At 42.9% G+C, this 17,023-nt stretch overlaps 1 protein-coding gene across 1 annotated transcript in view; it reads left to right on the top strand.

Annotated features, from left to right (window-relative positions):
* LOC120944054 (bile salt export pump-like) overlaps window positions 1–17,023 on the top strand; it is a 122,348-nt gene that overhangs the window by 82,945 nt on the left and 22,380 nt on the right. The window contains exons 21-24 of the mRNA XM_040357823.1: window positions 5,747–5,908; window positions 7,874–8,077; window positions 10,114–10,355; window positions 12,212–12,368. Coding sequence (XP_040213757.1) covers window positions 5,747–5,908; window positions 7,874–8,077; window positions 10,114–10,355; window positions 12,212–12,368 — 765 coding nt within the window. The remainder of the gene's footprint in view (window positions 1–5,746; window positions 5,909–7,873; window positions 8,078–10,113; window positions 10,356–12,211; window positions 12,369–17,023) is intronic.

The raw sequence follows: 17,023 nt of genomic DNA, 5'->3' as shown, positions 1-17,023 counted from the left end.
TGGATCGTTAGTACGGTGCATTCGACAGACGATTTCACTTTTACATCAGACAAAAGCTGTATGTGCAGGCTATAACATTTTTTATCTGATGTGAACTCAACATCTGATTTTTGGATGGTCAGTACAGAACATCGTCACACAAAAGTCAAAAGTACAAACACGCATGCTCGGAATCAAGGAACAACTGGGAAGAGTTGGGTCAACTATTGTTCGTAATCTAGAATTAACATTTGTGATGCGTTAATTGATGAAATGTCAAAATTATCATCTTCTTTAATGGGATAATAATGAAGCTGCTTTGCTGGTGATACTGATGTAGTTATGCCAAGCGTATTTTAAAAGGCATTTGATTTGTACGATCTGAAAATTGCAAATCAACGCTCACCAAACTTCTACTAACATGAAATTAGCAGAATGGACCTAAAATGTGGCGCTTGAGAAATGTCCTTCCTTTTTATACACTCATAGTACGTCACTACGTTTGTGTTTTTCAAATGACAATTTGTGTATCGTTAGTATGCTAGACAAAATCCTGCACATGCCCTTTTGACAAAAATCAGACGCTCAGTCGTCCAACAATCAGACCGTGTGTACAAGGCTTAAGAAGCTTACAATTGGGAGAGGAACAGCCAAACTTTGCTACTAAGGTGAGATTTTGGAAGACAATTTCATGTCACAGGCAATACAACATGGCAAGATTAAGCACAGCAATGAGACACAACATAGATATATTCCATCTGCAAGGTCTCTCCCAGGTAAAGAGTTCAAAGCAAACTACAGTTTCAAGATGTGCTTTTCAAGCTCCTTTGAAGAAACACAAAGAAACAGGCAATGTTAGGGACCATAGACACAGTGGTTGGCCAAGGAAATGTATTGCAGCAGATGAAAAACACATCATGCTTACGTCCTTTTGACATCGGAAAATGCCTGGCAGTGCCACCTACACAGAACTAATGTAAACCAGTGGGACCCTGGTATATACATCTACTATAAAGGAAAAAAATATATATGCAACAATATGTAACATTCAGTTGTACATAAAAACATGTACAAATTAGAACTCAATGTTAATAATGCAACACAAAAATTCAAAAACCAGTCCATAAGTACAAAAAAATCCAATGAAGGAATGATCTGTGCAGAGTGAAAGTAAAGGCATCCATCACCAGCTGCGCCCTCACACTCAAGCCTCGTACAAACGCTCGGTTTACTCGGCAAGAACCAGCAAGAAAGCTGCTGGCAGAGCTATCTTGCCTAGTATACCGAGCGTGTGTATGAGGCTTTCAGGTTTCTCGACAAGAAAACTGCCCAGAATCTAGACGAGAAAAATAGAGAACATGTTCTCTATTTTCTCGTTGTGAGATTCTCTGCAGTTTTCCTGCCGAGAAACCCGAGAGTGTGTATACTTACCTGGTCGCCGTGGAAATCCGTACATGCTCAAAATTATGCATGCGCGGTAGCTTCCTAGGCATAGGTTGGATGCAGCAAGATGGTAGCGACGGCAACGAATGTGACGAGCGTACGCGATGATGTCACCGTGTTCTTGCCTTTCAAGAGAACCGCGGTTCTTTTGAAAGGAGAGTCTGTACACTCGGGCGGCAAGAGATTCTTGCCAAGAATCTTGTCGGGAAAAACAACATTTTTTTACTGATGAGATTCTTGTCCATGTGCACAGGGCTTCAAGCTTCTTACCAGATGTCCAGGACCATACATTATAATGGTCAAACAGGCAGCGGCAAGTTTATCCAGGAGGGTAACCATCATATGGATCACAGATCGTATAAGGGAGACACAATGGAGACAATGATAAAAAAGGAAAACTCCCATAGCAAAGCCCATCATGATATAAAAACTATTTATTTTAAAAGATGGCTACAATTACCTTCATACAAAACATAAAAGGCATTTGTTTTGTATAACAGAAGAGCAGCAGGCTGGCGGCTTCAAACACTACCGCTGGTAAGCGATCGGGCGTGCATTATGTCGTCACTGGTAGGCCATTCCCAGATGCATTTCGTCATTAACAAGACCTCTTCGGAGGATAGGCCAAGTGATGAACATCACGCATTGACCAATATATAGAGTGCCTATGCCTGCTCTGAAACATACAATCATTAATTACAAGTGAGCGCACCGGAAACAGGATATGCCCCAATGAAAGGCTAATGAAAGCACTTCCAAAAGAGAAAGACTGGCCAGAAGTGGTCTTCATGGAAGAATTGGTGCCAAAAAGCCATACATCCAATGTGGAAACAAAGCTAAGCGACTCAACTATGCATGAAAACATAGGAATTGGGCTACAGTAAAATGGCAGCAGGTGCTCTGGACTGATGAGTCAAAATGTTAAATCTTTGGCTGTAGCAGGAGGCAGTTTGCTCACCCAAGGGCTGGAGAGCAGTACAATAATGAGTGTCTGCAGGCAACAGTGAAGCATGGTGGAGGTTCCTTGCAAATGTAGTATTAACCCCAGTGGAGCTGCTGGATTTTTGGGTGGCATGTTACCTCATGGCTCCTCCAAATTCCTAGGGGTGAATGATGCGTATTGCATATAGTAGAAGTAAAGGAATGTCCACGACAGGTGCTCTTTGCTGTGCTCTTTATTACCCAGCCGGGTAAACACAGTAAACTTGTGGTGAGGAAAGTAAAGTTGAAGGAGAAGAGAGAATAGCAGATTCAGGCGTGATGATAGTGAAACAGTCCTGCTCCCAAGCGTAACACTTCTCTGCGCCACTCCAGCCAGAGTGGGTTTAGTGTACCCGGACAGGTCTCTCTCACTGACCTGGCAGCCGGAGTATCATTCGGACAATTGTAGGATAAAGTCTCTGCCACAGACCCTCCTTGGTGAACTTGAACTTGAGGAAAAGTCTCTGCCACAGACCCTCCCCAGCGAGCCTCAGAAAGACACCTCTGCCACAGGCCCTCTCTGGATTGAATTCTTGTAGATATCCCTTCTTGAATAAGTTAAGCCTGGATCTCCTTCAACTTGTCGCCCAGGTACCGACTGATAGGTGATCAATCCCTCAGTGTCTGGCTACCTCGATCCCTGGTGGTTTGTCCAGGCCCTTTTGGACCGCCAGCCTCTCAATGGCGCTCCTCAGACTGACTCGCCACCGAACAGCAGTACAGCTTGGGATCCTCAAAGGTGGGTACCCAGTCACTCACTGGGTCCCCGTTGCTGTTCAGATGCTCCGGGCCAGCATGGTCCCGGAACCAGTAACACCGCGTGGCACGCACGCCCCGGCCAGGTAGGCCATAACGCCGGGGGCACCGTGATGTGGTCACCCTAAAGGTGGGTGCCACACTGGACAAAGAAGACCCATAACCAATGGCGTCTGCCTCATAAATACCCCTCCCCAGCATGCACAGCAAGAACATAACCCCCCTCATTGGCTGCTGGGAAAGAACACCCAAACCTTGACTCCACTGCTGCCACCTGTAGCACCTGGGCTGGAAGAACACCCCAGTACAACAGAATAAGCCCACAGCCCAGCCAAGCTGAGACAGAGACCATGTTTTGCACCTAACAATCTGGATCAGAGTTTAACTACACTCTGATCATCCCTTAAATTTAACTAGCACCGGTACCATAAAGTACACAGGCGCTACACAAATCTGGCTGCATGTTTGCAAATGGAGTTTGAGATTTTGTCAGGATCAATGATATCTATCATTTTGTGACCAAGGTAATGGCTGGCAATTTTTTTTTAAAAAGTCCAATAATCAATATTGCTGTAATTTGTTGGGCTAATGGTAAAAATTGGCAGAGCAGCAATAACATTATCACTACAACCTGTGCTGAGTTTTTCCGACACACATAAAAGGAACCACATTCTATTGAAGTCTTTCTAGTTTGAAAACACAGAAAATAGCAGTAAAATAATACAAGGGAAATTTTCAACCTGACAAAATGGTTTGGCTTTTGAACAGTGTCATCTTAAGAGCAATATAGGCCCCCGGGCAATACAGTGCACTGGGGCACTGTCTACACAATCACGCACGAGAATTTACTGACAAAAATCATAAAATTTACTGGCAGAACCACATCTTTTACTGCCAGTGCAAAAAAAAGTACCTAAAATTACAGTTTTCAGTGCCGAACAATGCAAATGTCAGTATTTAAACTATAAAATGTCTTCATAGACATGGAGGTCAGGTTACTCTAACCCAGCCAGCACAGAGTTTCCTCTTACATCAGAGTCTTCAGGGATCCCCCTTACAGTGAAAGGGAACTCTTATGTAAAGGGGAACGCTGCAGATCATGATCTAAGGAGGGAACTCTGATGTGGAGGGGGGCTCTGGTGACCAGAGACCACCTTATATCAGAGTCCACTGCTTTCTTTTTCCCACTTACATCAGGGTCCGCAGACTGAGTTCCCCCTTGCATTGTAAGGGGGAATCCTGCAGACTCTGATGTAAAGGGCAACTCTGATGTGGGGGGCACTCTGGTGACCAGAGACCACCTTCTGTAGAGTAAATACACTAAGGTAAGGGGGGTCACTAATATAGGAGGGGGAACCTTTATATCAGTGCCCCCTTACATTTTTGCATCCACTCCCCCCTTACATCAGCAACCCCCCGCACTCATGGAGGATCGGATCTTCTCTGTGATTTCCGCAAACTGGGCATTAGCAGTTCTAACCCGTCACTCTCCACAATTTTTTACTGGAGTTGCTGGGCAGCCGGTGGGGCCCCCCAGGAAAGCAGGGCCCCGGGCAACTGCCCAGCGTGCCCAATGGAAAAGATGGCCCTGCTTTTGAAACATTGATTGCTTTTCTCTATATTTCTATTTCATTGGCACATCATCCTGTGCTGTCACAGTAGTCTTAAACTGAGGTGTCCCACAGAGGTTGTTACTTCTGGTGAGATTCAGTAAACACACTAAAAAAGGTCAGATGGGGACTTTAGGAAAGCATTCTACATGACTACATGAAATAAATACTTCATGCCATTTAAAAAAAAAAAAAAAAAACCTTTTACCTTTGTAATTTTAGAAGTAGATTTCTGATATTGGTGGTTTCTGGGAGATAAATCACCCACGGGCATGTCATTTATTAGGTCACAGACCTCACAGTTCTGCTTCCAACACCCTGTACTTTTCCTTTGATTTACTAAAGAACTATGGAATATTCACTGAGCTTATCTTAGAATGTTATCAGCCCTGCCCAGTTCACCTTTCCTTGACTACAGAAAAGAAGGGGAGGTGTTCTGTAGTCTACTTCAAGGCTGAGAACTCTGCTTGGGATTTCAGTGCAGCAGAGGCCCTGTGCTGTGTTGCTGCAGGAAGTTATAGCAGAACTTCACCCAGAAGGGAAAGTTCCGCTCCCCCCCCCCCCCCTTAGACAACCTGAGCGGAAGTTCACACCCCGTCCACAACTATTTGGAACACGTCACAGGTACCAGGAGGCTGTGGGGTCATTCAGAGGGTGCATTGTGGCTTGTGCATGCACAGTGGGAAGCCGGCTGTGAAGGAGTCACAGCTGGCTGTCCACAGTTAACATGTCAGTCCCAAGGACCCAAAGATTTTGCATGTGTTCTGCAATACACAGTAACGTGAACTAAGCCTTGGACAGGGGTGTCTCAAAACTGAAAATACCTTTTAAGGGCGCCCCAACTGGAAAAAGGTTGAGAAACACTGATCTAGATGTCCCTTTCTTGTTTAGTTGAATTGGCCTTTTTAACCTTGCTTGGATGCAGTAACATGAGAGTCGTATGAAAGAAAAAGACAATGACATGTTTTTTTTTTCAGGGTTATGCCTTTGCTAAATCTGGAGAGCTCCTGACTCGGAGGTTGAGAAGAGTTGGTTTCCAGTCAATGCTTGGTCAAGAAATTGGATGGTTTGATGATCCAAATAATAGCCCCGGGGCTTTGACCACCAGACTGGCCACAGATGCATCTCAAGTTCAGGGGGTATGACAAACCTTTAGCACGTCATAGAAATATTGGTAAAATAAATGATAAATTATTGTTAGCCACTAAAAATTCTTGCTGATAAGGTGAATGTAAATATATGAATATGATACAAAAACACATTTGCTAGTGGGGGGGTGGTATCTTTTCGCGCCCAAGAGTAACCTCTGCTAAACTATATATAGCAATATAGTCTAATATAATAGCAAGTAATTTCAGATTTTTTTGGGGGGGAAAAAACAAAAACAATTACTGCTCAAAAGATCCCAATGCCATCTAACACAAATGGAAGAATTTAAAACTTTGGGATCTAAGGTGATCTAAGGTTGGGATCTAAGGGTGAAGATACAGTATGTCACTCCAAATCATTTAACAACAGAGTTAGCAAATTACTTTATCTGTCTAGTTTAGGAAATCAGCAAATCTGCATATTAGCAATTTCAAAAACTGGGGAACATTTGTTAATAGGTTGTAGTCTGAAGAGCTGGTACAATAAAACTCCAAGTCTGGTAAACTTTTTTTTTTCTTTCTATTTTTCCTCTGATGGGTGAACATTGCATCTAAAGTTTTTTTTTTCTTTTAACTGATTTTACATCTTTTGTTCATGTTTCACATGGTAAAACATGACAAAATATGCTATGATTTGTATTATAGCACAATGCCTGTAATACTGTTGCCACAAAGAAATCACCCTGGACCATTTACAAGGAGCATATACTATACTCCAAATTTGCACTATAGTAGAGAATTTTTTTTTTGTAAAATATATATATTTTTTTAAAGGTAAAACTTGTCAGATTTGGCCTTAGACCCTATTAACACTGAAATGGTTTTCAGGCATTTTAGCGCTAGAAATAGCCTCTAAATAGCACCAGAAAACCGCCTCCTATTCATTTTAGTGGGTCTTTTCACACTGGGGCTGTGCCTTGTGGAAAATTTAAGGAAAAGTCCTGCAAGCAGCATCTTTGGCACGGTTTCGAAATGCTGTATACAGCGCTCCCAAAACGCTCTGCCCATTGAAATGAATAGGCAGCGCTTCCAATGCACCTAAAAAGCGATTCAGAAGTGCTGAAATATGCTCGCCGGTGCTTAAGTGCGCCTGAGCCGTTGTCTATGGTGCAATGCGCCGTAGATATGGGCACCCATGATTTTTGTAAATATCTCCTAAACTGTGGAGGTTTAGGAGATATTTCAAGCACGTACAGGTAAGCCTTAATCTTGGCTTACCTGTAGGTAAAAGTGGTTGTAACGGGTTCAGTGAAAAAATGCTATGGGCCCCCCCAATCCATACCAGGCCCTTATATGAGCATGCAGCCCGGCAGGTCATGAAAGGAGGGGGAGAGCATACGCCCCCCTTCTAAACCATACCAGGCCACATGCTCTTATCATGGGTGGGGAGGAGTGTCTTTGGGCAGGGGGGCTCTGTGGGTGGGGGGCTTATCAGAATCTGGAAGCCCCATTTAAGAAGGGGGCCCACAGATCCTGCCCCCCATGTGAATGAGTAGAGGTACATCGTATCCCTACTCATTCACCAAAAAAACAAGGAGTGTAAATAAACACAGGCAGTTTTTGACAAGTCTTTTATTAAAAACAACAACATTTTTAAACATTGTCCTCCAGTGTAGATCCAACGTCCAACACCACCGCGGACCCCCCCCCCCCCAAAAAAAAGAACAGCTCCCGACTCCCGACAAAGGCTCCCACCGAGTGACAGCTACACCACCTCCCACCGCTAAATAAACTGGGGCATGCTGGATCAGTGACAATAACAATATAGGGAATTGAGAGTTACAGGATCGTTTTAGGGAAAATGTGGAATAAGACCATTTAATCATGCCTTAAAAGGCTTAGGAATTACATTGGCCAAATCCATTAAGGGCACGTGTCATTTAATGTTTATATACTCCTTTAGGATAATTTCAGCACTTTTTTAATATACTTTTTACTTAAAACCATTTTCTCCAGGCTACAGGTTCCCAGATTGGAATGATTGTTACTTCCATGACAAATATTGTAGCATCGCTCATCATTGCATTCTTCTTTAGCTGGAAGCTCAGTCTGGTTGTTCTCTGTTTCCTCCCCCTGATTGGATTGTCTGGAGTGTTTCAAGCTAAAATGCTTACAGGATTTGCCAATCAGGACAAAGAAGCATTGGAAGAGGCTGGCAAGGTAACACAATTGGGATCATTGAAGGTAGTCTTCATTCAACTACAAGACCAAAGCATATGAATAATAATAGCCACAAATTGCCCAATCAATATTCCACATGATCAAAAGACCAGACACCAACCCACCTTCTGTTTGACTTAGTTGCATTATGTTAGTGGACACAATTCTATCTGTTTTGATATACTCAACAACGTCGCTGCACGATGTACAATGCTTAATTGTACATTGCATACTATATGTAAAATATGTAAAATCAATAAAATATTTGAAGCAAAAAAAAAGATCAGCCACCAAATGGAGAGTCTGTCCAGGGGGCTTAGGAGGCAAGGGGTGGGCTGGAGGATTGTCATGGATATGCAATAAAGTCTGGGAGGTTACCTGATCTCCATGTGTTCATTAGAGGCCTGACCCTCCTTCTGACTGTCTTTTATCACCTTCCTCCCTGTATTGCTCCACCCTAGGCCATCCCAGGAAGCCTATATTAACCACTGCACTGCTAGTCTGCTTTGCTGTTCAACCGTGTTGTTAGCTTTAGTTCCTGTCTGCAGTGTGCTACGATTATCTTCCTGTGTACCGTTTTTGACTTCTCATGTTTGCCTGTGATCCTGACCTTTTGCCTGTCCCTCGGTTACCCTTGTCTGCCTGTTGCCCTGACCTCGGCTTACCCATCACTACCGCTTGTCCTGCTTGCTGCTTCCCCTCTCTCCATGCGGAGCGTGACCTAGGGGATCCCAGGGGTCGCGACCTGGATTCAGCTGCGGTGAAGGCCATCCTCATCACTAGAGGCTCTGGTGAACACAAAGCTGAGTCTTAGATTCCGAGCCCTGGGCGATCTTGGGTTCACGCTTCCTCTGTAATCGCAGCAGTCAGCCATAGGGTTCACTACCCTGTGGTGCATCACTGACCCCAACGGGGTGCACTTGTCACCTGGCCACAGGTGACCTGACAAGGATGCCTGGAGGGTGAGGGTCAATGTGCAAGCGTGGCTCATGCACCAAATAGAACCTACCTCAGAAATCCATGGTGACCAAATGCTGAGTAATGTAAACCATCCTGTAGGGCAATTTTTGTCTATTATTATTCATATTCATCTTGTTAGTAAAATTAAATTCCTGATGAAGGTAACATTGTTTCACGAAACACATTGAGATATAAGATGTTTCATACATTGTATTTTGTATTATGTAGTAAATATGACTTTATTTTTATACAATTAGCCAGATTCAGGGAGAGATACGCCGTCGTAACTCCGAATCTGCGCCGTCGTAAATTTAAGCGTATTCTCAAATTGAGATACGCTTAAATGTAGCTAAAATACGACCGCCGGCGCCGTCGTATCTTAGCTGTCTGTTTACGCTGGCCGCTAGGGGCGTGTATGCTGATTTAAGCCTAGAATGCGTAAATCAGCGAGATACGCCTATTCACGAACATACGCTTGCCCGTCGCAGTAAAGATATGCCGTTTACATAAGGCATTTTCAGGTGTAAAATAAACCACCAAAAGGATGGCGCAGCCAATGTTAAGTATGGACGTCGGAACCGCGTTGAATTTTGAAATGTTTACGTCGTTTGCGTAAGTCGTCCGTGAATGGGACTGGCCGTAACCGTATTTAACTTCTTTACAAGTATTTGGGACAGAGGTATTTTAGCCTCTGTATTAGACCTAGCTGTTTCTTTTTAAACATTTGGTGGACATATCTTGACATTGAAGACATTGCAAGATACAGTATGGTAAACAAATGATTGCACTTTCCAATGACTGTGCAAAACCGAGATGTCAAATATGGAAGGAGCTGTTTTGTGCAGAATTTACAGGCAATAAACTGTTTAAACCAATTAAACAGAAATCCAATTTACATTATCCATTTCACCAAGCTCTTAAGCAAAGTGATGTAAGCTGTTTGCAAGAAAAGCTTATCAAAGGATATTCTAGAGGTCAAAAGTCATTCCATTATTAACACATTTCCCATTTTGGTTTACAACACTACTCACAAAATAATTATGAAATGAATTTATTTTGAATCTGCTACTCCTCAGGTCTCCAGTGAAGCAATAGGTAATATTCGAACAGTTGCTGGACTCGGAAAGGAGAGGATGTTTGTGGATATGTATGAGGAGCTGCTGGTAATGCCATACAAGGCAGCAGTAAAAAAATCTCACGTATATGGAGCATGCTTTGGATTTGCCCAGTGTGTCATCTTTATGGCTTATGCTGCATCTTTCAGATTTGGAGGATATTTAGTCAATACAGAAGGTTTACACTATTCTCTGGTGTTCAGGTACAACATATTGATTCTGATAATTCAGGAAGCATGCGTCTCATTTTATTGATATTTCAAGCTTTAATTAAAGCAAAAAAATGAAACCTTTTCAGGGGAGTGAAATCTGACAGCATTTACTGTCTTATTGACATATTTTAGCTATGCTGCTGAGAACATAAGGCCAACTTAAACCTATCTGGCCTTCTTTTGTTGAGAAGAAAGTAGACTTATTAATTAATTTAGAAATAGAAGGACCACGGAATGCAAAGGGTTAATATGTTTCTTTTAAAGGAACCACGCTGACTTTTTCAGACTTTTTATGTTGATGACCTTGCTTCAATAGGCCATTAATCTTTAACCTGGGAGACGTACGCAGATCAGAAGATTTTTTCCTCAGTTTAGACCAATATGTATTGTTCTACATATTTTTGGTAAAGAAAAATCACAATAAGCGTTTATTGATTGGTTTGCGCAAAAGTTATAGCATCTACAAAATAAGGGATAGATTTATGGCATTTTTATTTATTTAATTTTTTTTACTAGTAATGGCGGCGATCTGTGATTTTTATTGTAACCGTGACATTGCGATTGCGACGGACACATCAGACACTTTTGACACGTTCTTGGGACCATTCACATTTATACAGCAATTAGTGCTATCAAACTGCACTGATTACTGTGTAAATGTGACTGGCAGGGAAGGGGTTAACAATAGGGGGCAATCAAGGGGTTAATATGTTCCCTAGTGAGTGATTCTAACTGTAGGGGGAGGGGACTCACAAGGGGAGTAGACCAATGTGTGTTCCTCTGTGCTGGGAACACACCATCGGTCTCCTCTCCTCTGACAGGACATGGATCTGTGTGTTTACACACACAGATCCATGGTCCTGCCGTGATTGCGGGCAATCACGGGTGCCCGGCGGACATCGCGGCCGCCGGGCACGCGCACCGGGTCCCGAGTCCCTATCGTCCCGGGAAGCCCAGGACATCATATGACATCCACCCAGAGAGAGGGTTCCTGCCAACATCATTTTACAATGACTCGGTAGAGAAGGGGTTAAAGCCTACCATAAGATTGATTTTTCCTTCTTTAAAAAGATCTAGCTGTGATACTCACATGTAATCTGGAACTGTCTCCTTGCAGAACCTCTTCTTCATCACAGGATATAATCAGCAGAAAAGGAAGAATAGTATTTTGTTTTGAGGACCAATCAAACGAGGGGATAAACCAATGGACTTGCATTTAATTTACCTTTTATTTGTCAGGCTGCGATGGAGTTTGAAGCTCCCAAAAACTCAACTCAGGGCAGAAAAAAATGATCCCTTTCAGTTGGGCTGTGACCGCACTGCAAGGGTTAATTGTTAATTTTATTGTTTAATTTTATAGTTAAAAGAAATAGTTTTACTTAACTGATCCTCCGCTCCTCCAGAAGATGACGCCCCCCCTGATCCTGCGGTAGACTGTTCCCCAATGTCCTTATGTCCAGAGCAGGGCTATAGAGTCTTGATGATGTCAAGACCCTAGACCACTAGATTGTGGGGGTGCAGAAGCGGGGGGGGGGAGTCTGAATGCAGGAAGGAGCAAAGGATTGGGTAAGTATATTTTCTTTTATTGTTACCCTAGCTATAAATGAGCAGTTAACTCTTGCAAAATCCCATTGCAAGGAGTATTTTTTTTTACTTACCCGGAGTTGGGCTTTAAAATAATGAACACATTTTTTTTTTTACAGATATTAGCAAATATTTAGTTGTCTGCCTTCACTAAATACATTATTTTTTAATAATTATAAATCAATTTTTAAAATGTTATATTTGATGATTTTAACCATAATACGCCACAAACATACACTGAGAATTCCCTGTTTCTCCTTCAGAGTAATTGCAGCTATAGTAACAAGTGGCACTGCACTGGGCAGAGCTTCCTCCTTCACTCCAGATTATGCCAAAGCAAAAACTGCTGCCACTCAATTCTTCAAGTTATTGGATCGCATTCCCAAGACCAGCGTTTACAGCACAGATGGGGATAAATGGGTGAGACAGCTGATAAAAAGCCTATTCTATTTCAAAGCACTGCTCAATTGCAGAATACATTTGGATCTGTAAATAAGGAGGGATATGTGATTAGTCTTCTTTTGGGCTATCAGCACCTGTTGGGTTTTGGTTGCTCCTGAAGAATCTAACTTTATCAATATTGGCCCAGATTCAGATACAAATGTGTATCTTTATGCGGGCGTAGCATATCTCCTATACGCGTCGCCGCCGTAACTTTGTGAGCTGTGTATGGTATTCAGAAAGATTCTGCGCCCAAAGTTACGGCGGCGTAGCGTATAAGGGCCGGCGTAAGCCCGCCTAATTCAAATGTTGAAAATGTGGGCGTGTTTTATTGAAATTATGTGTGACCCCACGTAATTGACGTTTCTAACAAACGGCGCATGCGCCGTCCGTGAACGTATCGCAGTGCGCATGCTCCAAATTACGCCGCAATAGTCAATGCTTTCGACGTGAACGTAAATTACGCACAGCCCTATTCGACGCTGGCCCGACGTCCATACTTAACATTGCGTACGCCTCATATAGCAGGGGTAACTTTACACCGGAAAAAGGCTTACGTAAAAAACGTAAAATAATGCGCCGGGCGCACGTACGTTTCTGAATCGGCGTATCTAGGTCATTTGCATATTCTACGTATAAATCTACGGAAGCGCCCCTAGCGGCCAGCGTAAAATAGCACACAATTATACGCCGGCGTATGCAAGTTACGTCGGCGGAGGAAGCCTATTTTTTAAGCGTATCTGCCTTTGAGAATTGGCGTAAGGATAAGACGGCGCAGTTTTTAAATTACGGCGGCGTATCTGGAGATACGCCGACGTAAACTGTTTCTGAATCCGGGCCAATGTGTTTTTAAAGTGGACCCACCTATACAAAAAAAAAACAAAGCTGAACTCTAGGCAGACAGCTAAATCTAAAAACCCGGTCACCCGACCAACTCCGTTGCATGCTTAGTACAGCGGCTCCCGACTGGAGCTGCCAGTTTTTTCCATGCAACCCGTGGGGTTGCATGAAAAAAAAAACTATAGTGTGTACCAGGAGACTAATGAACTCATCTTTTGTCATGGTTCTCTCGTCCTATCAGCAGTTAGTTGTAAGCACATGAGCACCGCAACACAACTGATTTATTGAACTCCTCCTCCCAGTTTAAACACTTTTTCATGGTGAATTGCAAAAGGCTGATATGAAATAAATTTAATTATTTCCACCTCTTGTGTGCTCCAAATAAGAATTAGCATAAGGGACATTTCTTACAATCCGCAGTATTGTGTCCCTTGTACTGCTGTCTCCTAGCTGAAATCCTCCTCCATTAAACTTTATCCCACCACTGTAGTCTCGCAGTGCAGTGAGGGTGAATAGAACTAAGGGGGCTGTGACAGACACTTATCAAGAGAGCCCAGCTATGCCCATGTTTTCTGCCCAGCTTCTCCATTCGTTAAAGCAGTATTATAGCTTTTATGAATGAAAAACAATCTATGAAAGGACAGGGCAGACCTTTCATCATCATCATCATCTGCCTGTCCTCCATTTATAGATCACCTTTCATTCATAGACATTATAGTACAGCTTCTGTTAATGGAGTAAACCTAGGCTCATAGGAAATCTGGGATTCTTCACGAAACCTGAAATTCTATTCTAAGACAGGTAAGTACTTGGGGGTTTGAATGCAAATTTTTAATTGCAGCTGGAAAGGTGGAAAAGAAGACTGGTGCAGTAAGTTTTTCTTAACGTGATATTATTTTAATTATTTTTTTCTTTAAAAATAACAAACATGTCATACTTACCTGCCCTGTGCAGTGGTTTTGCACAGAGCCACCCAGATCCTCCTCTTCTCTGGTCCCTTACCGGCACTCCTTACCCCTCCCTCCTGTCGAGTGATACCACAGCAAGCAGCTTTATTTGGTGGGCAACCGAACAGAGCCACAGCTTTGTGTGTCCATTCAGACACTGAGCCATGGTTCGGCCCCGCCGCCTCTCTCATAATTTGCTAACTGACTTTAATTGACAGCAGCGGGAGCCAATGGTGGCAGTGCTGTGTCTATAGCCAATCAGGAGGGAGAGTCTCAGACAGCCGAGGCACTTGTGCACTTCAATGGATCGAGATGGGGCTTGTGTAAGTATTAGGGGGACTGCTGCACAAAGAAGGTTTTTTTTATCTTAATGCATAGAATGCATTAAGATTAAAAAAAAAATTCTGCCTTTAGAATCACTTTAAAATCCACTTTAATTATTATCAAAACCAAAATTTCAAGCTTTGCCCAGGATTTTTTTAGGTGTTACAGGGCATTTCATCTACCTCGTACAGCCTAAAACTGACCACATATGTTGCAATCTGATTTTATAAACTATGCACAATCTTCTTAAGATTTACCAACAAATGAATAGTTCAAATGTCTCCCTACACCAGGGCTCAAGTCCTGCGGGAACGTGTGGGAACGGAGTTCCTGCACTTTTTTCACAGCAGGAACTCAGTTCCCTTTGCAGGACTAGAGCAGCCGAGAGCAGCTGAGCCGCCCGAGCCAATCCTTCACTAAGCGGCGATGCCCAGCTCGAGTCACTGTCAGGGGCAGGCGAACCTTAGTAATCCTTTATGTTACTGGCCGCCTCCTGTATATGGATTCATCAGGTAGTGTGCAGGTATTCCGTCACTTCCTCGATGCCGCAATGTCTCCTGGGAGCTTTTGTCGTTGTTCCCAGGAGACATTGCGGAGGTCTTGCTTAAAGTTCTTTCTAAATCCCGCGATAACTCGCGGCAGACCTCCGCAATGTCTCCTGGGAACAATGACAAAAGCTCCCAGGAGACATTGCGGCATCGAGGAAGTGACGGAATACCCGCACACTACCCGATGAATACTTATACAGGAAGCGGCCAGTAACATAAAGGATTACTAAGGTACAGTGGATCGGAAAAAAAAACATGCGGTTTATGCATATGAGCGTATAATTTTTTATTTTTTTTTGGTGGGGGAGTGGATCATGGATTGGAGTTACCACACTTTTTTTCCCCAGGACTTGATCCCTGCCCTACACAAACATTCAATTTATATTGAATTTATTATAACCAAGCTATTGGTAAAGAAAATGAAGCAATCAGATTGCAAAGTGTGTTGGCAGAGTACAACTCAAAATAGTAACAACAAAATGGGGTGTTGTGCTGTGACCTCTAAAAGACTGATGTCTGGATTCCTGGAAAGATGGAGGCAATCAATGGATGCTTCAAACAGCTTCCACCTAGTACTAAGCATTTTAGGGAATAAGTGCCATTTAATGGTAATTCAGTGACGTTTTATATCATAACGTAAACCAAATACAGAGTAAATCTCTGCAGCGATCGGTTCTGTTGAAAATATATATTCTCCTGTCAAATTGATCTTCTTAGCTCAGATCATCATTGTACGCACAGATGTCACCAAAGAGCTTCTACACTGTAATGTCTTGAACAAGCTATAAAAAGACGGACTATTATGGCCCATAAAAATGCACGTTTAGACTCTGAATTCTCCACTGACTCATAGATAGGAAATGTAATTGCTCGCAGTGGTATAGAAGGACTGACTATACAATGCCACTTATAGAACGCGCTATTTCTATAAACCTCAAGTGACTCCACCTGGAAGAGATAAAACATGTTGTTATGAAGAAATTCTAATTGCTCTGTCATTTAATTATTGCACAACATCTGACAACATACATTGTATTTCTGCAGTGAAAAACAAAACCTCAAACGAAGGTGTAGGCAGGCAGACTTTTTCAGTTATTAGTACAACAATGTACAGTACAAGAAAAAATGTCAAACCTAATTCTAGTTAATTAAAAAAAACTCTGCACAGCGGACAATACAGTACTTGCAATTAATGGGAAATGTCCCTTGTGCTGTTGGCTGCTAAGCCTTCAGTCCTCTGCATCGCCCTGCCCCCCCCCCCCATACCGTTGCAAGGGTAATCTTCCCGTGCTTTGGGGGTTAATACTGCTGTTAAGCCTCGTACATACGATCAGTCCATCCGATGAGTACGGTCTGATGGACCGTTGTCATCGGTTTACCGATGAAGCTGACTGATGGTCCGTCGCGCCCACACACCATCGGTTAAATAACCGATCGTGTCAGAACGCGTTGACGTAAAACACAACGACGTGCTGAAAAAAGAAGTTCAATGCTTCCAAGCATGTGTCGACTTGATTCTGAGCATGTGTGGATTTTTAACCGATGGTCATGCCTACTAACGATCGGTTTTGTCCTATCGGTTAGCAATCCATCGGTTAAATTTAAAACAAGTTGGCTTTTTTTAACCGATGGTTAAATAACCTATGGGGCCCACACACGATCGTTTTTGACCGATGAAAACGGTCCATCAGACCGTTGTCCTCTGTTTAACCTATCGTGTGTACGAGGCCTTAGACCTGTCATAGTCACTTGTCTTTTGTGCCCCTCTCCTACATCCATAAAATCTGTACTATAGATTTCATCAATGAAAATCAATCTATGAATGGAGGCGACGGACCTTTCATTCATCCACCCATCCTCCTTTTATAGAATTTTATTGATGGATGCTATAGTACAGCTTTTTTGATGGTAGGAGGGGAGTAAAAAGGCATTCTGAGTCGGCACTCCAGAGGAGTATAACAGGTCTAGTGTCTGT

This window comes from Rana temporaria, chromosome 6 (assembly GCF_905171775.1).
Source record: "Rana temporaria chromosome 6, aRanTem1.1, whole genome shotgun sequence".
NCBI classification, from domain to species: domain Eukaryota; kingdom Metazoa; phylum Chordata; class Amphibia; order Anura; family Ranidae; genus Rana; species Rana temporaria.
Note: the sequence above shows the minus strand (reverse complement) of the source record. Positions and strands in the feature narration are given on the sequence as shown.